The 9,603-nt window shown below is 43.3% G+C and overlaps 1 protein-coding gene across 1 annotated transcript; it reads left to right on the top strand.

Moving 5' to 3' along the window:
- The first annotated feature begins 3,672 nt into the window (after positions 1-3,672).
- LOC115128918 (FHA domain-containing protein FhaA-like) lies at positions 3,673-9,186 on the top strand. Its single transcript, XM_029659058.2, has 2 exons — positions 3,673-4,659; positions 6,028-9,186. Exon 2 carries the CDS (start codon positions 6,038-6,040, stop codon positions 7,682-7,684), a length of 1,647 nt encoding a protein of 548 aa, XP_029514918.1. The 5' UTR covers positions 3,673-4,659; positions 6,028-6,037; the 3' UTR covers positions 7,685-9,186.
- The last annotated feature ends 417 nt before the right edge of the window (positions 9,187-9,603 follow it).

Here is a 9,603-nt window from a genome sequence, read left to right on the forward strand (position 1 = left end):
TTCAATAAAGTATTTGTTATCATTCAAGGAGAGATCAGTCAGTTAGATGCACGAATAAGATATATTTGTCAAAACGTGAAAATTAATGACAGAGTTACAGTTCAAAGGAAATCAGTCAATTGGAATACATTCATTAGGCCCTAATCTATGGATTTCACATGACTGTGAATACAGATATGCATCTATAGGTCACAGATACCTTAAAAAAGGTAGGGGCGTAGATTAGACAACCAGTCAGTATCTGGTGTGACCACCATTTGCCTCATGCAGCGCAACACATCTCCTTCACATAGGGTTAATCAGGCTGTTGGTTGTGGCCTGTGGAATGTTGTCCCACTCTTCAATGGCTGTGTAAAGTTGCTGGATATTGGCGGGAACTGGAACATGCTTTTGTACACGTCGATCCAGAGCATCCCAAACATGGTCAATGGGTGACATGTCTGGTGAGTACGCAGGCCATGGAAGAACTGGAACATTTTCAGCTTCCAGGAATTGTGTACAGATCCTTGTGACATGGGGCTGTGCATTATCATGCTGAAACATGAGGTGATGGCGGCAGATGAATGGCACGACAATGGCGCCTCAGGATCTCACCACGGTATCGCTGTTGCTTCAAATTTGCATCAATAAAATTGCAATTGTGTTCGTTGTCAGTAGCTTATGCCTGCCCATACCATAACCCCACCACTACCATGGGGGCACTCTGTTCACAATGTTCACATCAGGAAACATGTCTGCATCTTTTTCTGTGAAATGTATTTTATTTCAGCTCATGAAACATGGGTCCAACACTTTACATGTTGCGTTTATAGAAGTTTGCTGATGTGAACGTTGTGAACAGAGAGCTACCAGTCAAAAGTTTGGACACACAAACTCATTCAAGGGTTTTTCTTTATTTTGACTATTTTCTACATTGTAGAATAACAGTGAAGACATCAAAACTATGAAATAACATATGGAATCATGTTGTAACCCAAAAAGTGTTAAACAAATCCAAATATATTTCAGATTCTATAAAGTAGCCACATTTTGCTTTCATGAGAACTTAAAATCAAAGTTTATTTGTCACGTGCGCCGAATACAACAGGTATTACAGTGAAATGCTTACTTACAGGCTCTAACCAATGGTACAAAAAAGGTATTAGGTGAACAATAGGTAAGTAAAGAAATAAAAATAACAGTAGAAAGACAGTGAAAAACAGTAGCGAGGCTATAAAAGTAGCAAGGCTACATACAGACACCGGTTAGTCAGGCTGATTGAGGTAGTATGTCCATGTAAATATGGTTAAAGTCACTATGCATATATGATGAACAGAGAGTAGCAGCTTAGCCCTAGTGATGTGCTGGGCCGTATGCACTACCCTCTGTAATGCCTCGCGGTTGGAGGCCGAGCAATTGCCGTACCAGGCAGTGATGCAACTAGTCAGGATGCTCTCGATGTTGCAGCTGTAGAACCCTTTGAGGATCTCAGGACCCATGCCAAATCTTTTTAGTTTCCTGAGGGGGAATAGGCTTTGTCATGCCCTCTTCACTATCTTGGTGTGTTTGGACCATTCTAGTTTGTTGGTGATGTGGACACCAAGGACCTTGAAGCTCTCAACCTGCTCCACTGCAGCCCCGTCGATGAGAATGGGGGTGTGCTCGGTCCTCCTTTTCCTGTAGTCCACAATCATCTCCTTAGTCTTGGTTACATTGAGGGATGGGCTGTTATTCTGGCACCATCCGGCCAGGTCTCTGACCTCCTCCCTATAGGCTGTCTTGTCGTTGTCGGTGAATAGGCTTACCACTGTTGTGTTGTCTGCAAACTAAATGATGGTGTTGGAGTCGTGCCTGGCCATGCAGTCGTGGGTGAACAGGGAGTACAGGAGGGGACAGAGCACTCACCCCTGGGGGTTCCAGTGTTGTTGATCAGCGTAGCAGATGTGTTGTTATCTAACCTCACCACCTGGGGGCGGCCCATCCAGAAGTCCAGGATCCAGTTGCAGAGGGAGGTGTTTAGTCCCAGGATCCTTAGCTTTGTGATGAGCTTTGAGGGTACTATGGTGTTGAACGCTGAGTTGTAGTCAATGAATAGTATTCTCACATAAGTGTTCCTTTTGTCCAGGTGGGAAAGGGCAGAGTGGAGTGCCATAGAGATTGCATCATCTGTGGATCTGTTTGGGCGATATGCAAATTGGAGTGGGTCTAGGGTTTCTGGGATAATGGTGTTGATGTGAGCCATTAAATGGCTCACATCAACACCATTATCCCAGAAACCCTAGACCCACTCCAATTTGCAAATTGCTCAAACAGATCACCCACAGCCTTTCAAAGCACTTCATGGCTATGGACTTGAGTGCTACAGGTCTGTAGTCATTTAGGCAGGTTGTCTTTGTGTTCTTGGGCACAGGGACTATGGTGGTCTGCTTGAAACATGTTGGTATTACAGACTCAATCAGGGACATGTTGAAAATGTCAGGGAAGACACCTGCCAGTTGATCAGCACATGCCCGGAGCACAAGTCCTGGTAATCCGTCTGGCCCCGCAGTCTTGTGAATGTTGACCTGTTTAAAGGTTTTACTCACGTCGGCTACGGAGAGCGTGATCACACAGTCGTCTAGAACAGCTGACGCTCTCATGCATGCCTCAGTGTTGCTTGCCTCGAAGCGAGCATAGAAGTGATTTAGCTCGTCTGGTAGGCTCGTTTCACTGGGCAGCTCATGGCTGTACATCCCTTTGTAGTCTGTAATGGTTCGCAAGCCCTGCCACATAAGACGAGCGTCGGAGCCGGTGTAGTATGATTCAATCTTAGCCCTGTATTGATGCTTTGCCTGTTTGATGGTTCATCGCAGGGCATAGCAGGATTTCTTGTAAACATCCGGGTTAGAGTCCCGCACCTACCCTTTAGCACAGTGCGAATGTTGCCTGTAATCCATGGCTTCTGGTTGGGGTATGTACGTACAGTCACTGTGGGGATGACGTCCTCTGTGTACTTATTGATAAAGCCAGTGACTGATGTGGTGTTCTCCTCAATGCCATCGGAAGAATACCGGAACTTTGCACACTCTTGGCATTCTCTCAATCAGCTTCATCAGGAATGCTTTTCCAACAGTCTTGAAGGAGTTCCCACATATGCTGAGCACTTGTTGGCTGCTTTTCCTCCACTCTGCGGTCCAACTTATCCCAAACCATCTCAATTGGGTTGAGGTTGGGTGATTGTAGAGGCAAGGTCATCTGATGCAGCACTCCATCACTCTCCTTCTTGTTTTTTTTCTCCAGATTGACTGATCTTCATGCCTTAAAGTAATGATGGACTGTCGTTTTCTCTTTGCTTATTTGAGCTGTTCTTGCCATAATATGGACTTGATCATTACTAAATAGGGCTATCTTTTGTATACCACCTCTACCTTGTAACAACACAACTGATGGGCTCAAATGCATTAAGAAGGAAAGAAATTCCTAAATGTACCCTTAACCAGGCACACCTGTTAATTGAAATGCATTCCAGGTAACTACCTCATTAAGCTGGTTGAGAGAGTGCCAAGAATGTGCAAAGCTGTCATCAAGGCAAAGGGTGGCTACTTTGAAGAATCTCAAATATAAAATATATTTAGATTTGTTTAACACTTTTTTGGTTTCTACGTGACTCCATATGTGTTATTTCATAGTTTTTATGTCATCACCGTTATTCTACAATGTAGAAAATAGTAAAAAATAAATAAAGATAAACCCTTGAATGAGGAGGTGTGTCCAAACGTTTGACTGGTACTGTATGCATATACATACATTATATGTATATATATTTATAGTCCAGTCTCTGACATTGCTCATCCTGATATTTCTTAATTTTTCTGGATTATGTGTGTAGGAGGCCTATTGTGTTTTTATTTTACAATTTCTATTGCTAGGTATTACTGCACTGTTGGAGCTAGAAACACAATATTTTCGCTGTACCTGCGATAACATTTCCAAATCTGTGTACACGACCAATATAATTTGTTTTGATTTTAATTTGATTTGAATAATTCCTGAACACAAAAATATGAACTCTTATACATCCATTTGTCCCCACCTGGTGTTCACAACATGTAAACTTTGGATAGGCTTTGCGGCCACAGCAAGAACAACGCATTTGTTTTGGGTTCCACTGTGATTTTGTATCACTTCTCTTTGTATGACACATACAGGCTATAGTAGCAGGCCTATGGAAAGTCCCTGAGTGGGGACAATGAGTAATATCCGTAGTGGGTGTTGGTGGAAAAAGTGTAGCAGTATGGCAATAAATTGAGTAAGCATTCCTATAAGAAGTTGTTAGCACTAAAATGGTTGAAAGCATTGGACATTAGCTGAATCATGCATTGGAAGCAAATGGGATTTGCGCGTAAATTCACATTACAGCGGATTTCAAATTGATTGCTTAGCCTAGCCTAAATGTTGATAAAATATAGAGTGAACTGAAGTCTGTATTAAATGGCTTATAACAGGGACAGAATGTGTTAATATTGTCACCGCTATGAGTGCCATGACAGGGACGAATAGACGATGTGCGGTGATCCATGATAAATAGATCCCTCCCTTCTGGATGAAAGCAGTGAGTGAATGACAGAATCATAACAGAAACAGTTAGATTGAAAACACTACTTTCTTCAAAAGGAACAGAATCGTCTCGAATCAGCAAGGGTATGTTATTTTACGATATTCCCATTCGTTGTAAATAAGTAACAGGTGACATACAGCCTGGGCTGGCGTGCATAAAAGCGCTATAGCGCAATTTTATTGAATAAAACCGTATTATAATATGAAATAACGGGTCCGCTTCCAAAAAATAGAACTGCGTGAATAGCCTAATATTCCTTCACGCTCCAGTTATATCTGAGATAAAATAGATTACATATTGTATATACATAAAACAGCCAAGTACATCTTCCCGTGGATATGTGTTGTCTTTTATGGCACCGTGGTAGCCAATTTGATTACATTTAGCCTACTGATTAGCTTGAAATAAAAGCCGAAAAATATAAATTCTTTAGAAATTATTATTTTTCTTCACAAAGGTAGTGGACTGGGCCTTTACTAGTCGGTATTAGCGGACCGATATATCCGTCTGTAACACCGGCGATTTTTCTTTCATCAACCCCCTTCAAACATCTTCCCGCAGCTATGGCTACATGTTATTTTCTGTTACTTTAAGGAGAATATTGTAAACATTTTTTCTGGAAACAGTCAGTGACGGGAGTGTCAGTGACCTGAGTGTGTTAGCTCAGTTTTAAATCAAAACAGAAATAAGGGAATAAGGCTTCAGAAAGATTATTGGACTAACAGGCTGACCACACCGCTTGCGTCGCGTGCCCGAGCTTTGCAAAATAAATGTAGAAATCTATGTTATTCAATTATTGCACCCACACAGCTCGCCGTGTCAACGAGTGTCTGCACTGCCAAGGGCTAAAATAGAAGTCCTTTCTATTTCTGACGCAGATAGCCTGCAAGTCCTGCCTCTCCCATCTCCTCATTGGTTTATAGAAGCATGTACCCACGTCCCATCTCCTCATTGGTTAGTGGGTGATTGAAAGATGAACCTGTTGCCGGTTGTCTGGTAATACTATGAAAGTTTAGATGCCAATCACCATATAAATTCAAAGATGAAAAAGCCTGGAAGGAGGAGAGATGACTAGAAATGATTCGGTTGACCGTTTTATGTGTGGATTAATTGTCCGAGTAGAGAACCTTGTGCATTTCAGGTAAAATAACAACCCAATGTTTATATCCCAGGACAAATGAGCAAGCAACAGCAAGCTAGCTAAATAGGACAAATTAGCTAGCAAGTGCAAGCTAACTAGCTAAATTGCCATAAATGTTTAATGCTTTTCGACCTGTCCCCAAATGAATGTCATTGGTTCAGAGTTTGTTTTGATATTTTAACCTGCGTGTCGTGATCACGTTTGGTGTAGGGGGACAAAATAAATCTATGCTCGATGGCACACACGCGCAGCCGGTTTGGGTTCTGTGTTAGTCCAAATATATAAATGACTCCATAATCTTTTCCCCCAGGGCATTCATCATGGGGAAGCTATGTGAGCTGGCCTTTGTGTCTCTGGCCCTCCTAGCTCTACTTCATACTGACTCTACATGGGCCAAGAGAAGTGTCAGCAGTAGTAGCAGCAAAAAGTCTTCATCCAACAACAGGGGTTCAGAAAAAAAGCCATCAAACACGCAGACAGGAAGCTACCCCAGACAACCACAGAGCCCCAACAGGAACCCCAACTCATACCCAGCAGGAGGTAGTTATCCAGGGAGAGGTACCAATCAGAACCAGAACCCAGCCGGTGGATACCCTGCTGCAGGTGGATACCCTGCTGCAGGTGGCTATCCTGCTGCAGGCGGCTATCCTGCTGCAGGTGGCTATCCTGCTGCAGGTGGCTATCCAAACCAGCAGTATCCAGGCAGAGCCAATCCTGGGGGATATCCAAACCAGAACCCTGCAGCTGGAGGTTACCCAGCCGCTGGTGGCTATCCTGCAGCAGGTGGCTATCCCAACCAGCAGTATCCAGGCAGAGCCAATCCTGGGGGATATCCAAACCAGAACCCTGTAGCTGGAGGATACCCAGCTGCTGGTGGCTATCCCAACCAGCAGTATCCAGGCCGGGCAAATCCTGGGGGTTATCCAAACCAGAATCCAGCAGCGGGTGGTTACCCTGCAGCAGGAGGCTACCCCAACCAGAACCCAGGGAGAGGAGGAGTCAATCCGGGATACCCAGCTGGAGGTTACCCAGTAAGAGGGGGAAATACTGGCTGGGGGCAGGCAGGGGGCTACCCTGGTAGAGGGATGGGAGGAGGTTACCAACCCAACTGGAACCCAAACAATAAGATCCTCAGTCCCCGCTATGGTTATGGAGGTGGGCATGGGGGTATGGGAGGTGGCTCTCCATTCTCACGCTCAGTTCAGAATATGGGGCACTACCCATCTACTCAGTCCAAGGGCTTTGCTAAGAAGGCTCTTATGGCCGCAGGGGTTGGGGCCGTGGCAGGTATGGCAGTAGGCTATGGCCTTGGGCGTTTCCCCCGCCCACATTTCAACTTCCGCAACCCTCAGGAGGAGCAGTCCTACAACAACTACATGTACAGCAAATACGGTGAACGCTCCACAGATGAAAACGACTATGGCCGGGACTATACCTACAAAATACCACCGCGGGCAGAGTCCTACGACAGCTTCATGGATACCTGCATGAAGAGGAACGACCTTCTGCAGGATCAGGGCAGCGACTCCCAGGCCACACCTAACAACCAGAGGAACAACCCCCAGGAAGCCAACAGCCAGAGCCTGCCCATCACTCCTGAGGTGGGCAACAGCAGTCCAGCTAGCAACCAGGAGGGAACAGACACAGTGAAGCCCCTCACCTCAGCCCCTGTGGAGATAGCTGGAGAGGATACGGGTAAGGAGGAGGATGTCGGCCTCACAGTGAGCATTGAGGAGATTGGCTACCCTGCATTGGTGGAGCAGCTGAAGAACCGTAAGTGTGTGGAGCTGTACATGAACTACTCTGAGCGTTTCCTGGAGAAGCAGACAGCTGAACGTAGCAGCGACAGCAACAACAACAACAACAACAAGTATGAGAACAGTCGCAGTAACCTCCTTAGCCAGGGGCTGGTACAGCTGATAACCACCTTCCTCATGGTCCTGAGCAGCACTCTTCTGCTGCAGTAAGACAGGAACACATAGCCATGTCCCAGTTGTATGGAATAGCTTAATTTCCTAGTCACCCCTCCTCAATATGCCACTGATTTCTTGTGAGTATAGGTTAATTAAACAAGGTGTAGGTGGAGATATAACCAATCCTTTAACTAATCTGTGGTCATGAAGGAAAGGGGACAAGGAAAGGAAGCCAGTGGAAAATAACTTCCAGTGAACTTAAAAATATGTACTGTAGGGGGTACTCGAGGACCGGAGTTGGGAACCACTGATGTACATGATTCTTCACATGGTATTTGTACTTTAAGTGTTCGATATCTCAACACTATTTCTAAAATAAACCGAAACCATCTGTCCTGCTTGTCTCTTACAGCTTAGTTCAGTCTACTGCTAAATATGGAATAACAGCATTTTGTCTAAGTCCAAAACCATGAGTCAGTCGTGTAGACAAAGGGGAAGTATAAAAGCAAAAGTAGCAAGTCTCATCAGTACACCATATGACTTTAATTAAATGCAGATACACTAGATAAACAAACATTATTACAGCACTTTTTTGCCACCATATAAGGTACTAAAATCAAATCAAATCAAATTTTATTTGTCACATACACATGGTTAGCAGATGTTAATGCAAGTGTAGCGAAATGCTTGTGCTTCTAGTTCCGACAATGCAGTGATAACCAACAAGTAATCTAACTAACAATTCTAAAACTACTGTCTTATACACAGTGTAAGGGGATAAAGAATATGTACATAAGGATATATGAGTGAGTGATGGTACAGAGCAGCATACTATCATCCGATTAGGGGTTCAGTGTCTTTTTGCCAAAGTGGTTCCACAGAAAGCACAGACAAGCATTATGTTGACCGTCTGTCATATTAAATCCATTTTATTCATGCATTTCCGTGTGCGTTATACATTTTTGTTGTAGCCCTGGATAAACATAACAGATTCAACTCATTGATGGCCTGATGATTAGTTGACAAGTTGAAACAGGTGTGCTTGTCCGGGGCTACAATAAAAATGTGTACTGTTGGGGCTATTGGAGGACCGGAGTTTGGAACCACTGCTTTACATAATAGTTCACATGATATTTGAATTTGTACTCTAAATGTTCGATCTTATGTGGTCTGCAGTATTTGGTTTTAAAAGTTGCCTGTTTTGTAAATACTTATAATAATTAAGTAGGGAATGGTCAGAGGTTTGTTATTAATCAATCCCTATTTCTGTTCCTATTTTTCTTTTGTGCTCTCTTGTCCCATCTCTCTACCTCCCCATCTAGTCTTCCTCTCCATGTCCTCATGTCCCCTGGTTATCAGAAGTGCACTTATTTCTCTTGGCGAATGGATATAAATGACTCTTCTTTTTCCTTTTTTTTCAAGGATGTATTTAGTGATTAACTCATTTATATTGGTTTTAACATAGAGAACAACATGCATTGTTTGAATGTGTCTTTAAAATAACCACTTTGTCATGCTCGAACTCAATAGGGAATTTTACCATTAACTTGCTGAAATGACTGATGTCTTCTTCCATTTCCCAAGTACAGAATGTAGTGCCTCAGGGAAATTGTTACAGAACAGTCATTACTGAGTGAGGAAATCGAACAGACATGGTTTGTGCCTGCCAGTTGGCAGCGTTACCATTCCCATACTGTGAAATGAATAATGATAATTAAGCTATCTTTACAACAGAGCACAAATACCTAAACTCATCTCATTCACTAAAAATATGTATTTGATTATGAACGGAATACTACGCCTATTATTAATTTAAAGCAATTTTTTTGTGTTTCTGTGATAAGAAAAAAAAACTTCCAATATTTTTCCAATATTTGCTGAAGCCTGGCACACAATGCTTATACTTGAAGTACTATACTGTTGAGTGTATTTTCAAGTATTTTAATCCAAATGCAGAGGGAAGGCCTTTTCAT

Source organism: Oncorhynchus nerka, linkage group LG4 (genome assembly GCF_034236695.1).
Source record: "Oncorhynchus nerka isolate Pitt River linkage group LG4, Oner_Uvic_2.0, whole genome shotgun sequence".
Classification (NCBI taxonomy): domain Eukaryota; kingdom Metazoa; phylum Chordata; class Actinopteri; order Salmoniformes; family Salmonidae; genus Oncorhynchus; species Oncorhynchus nerka.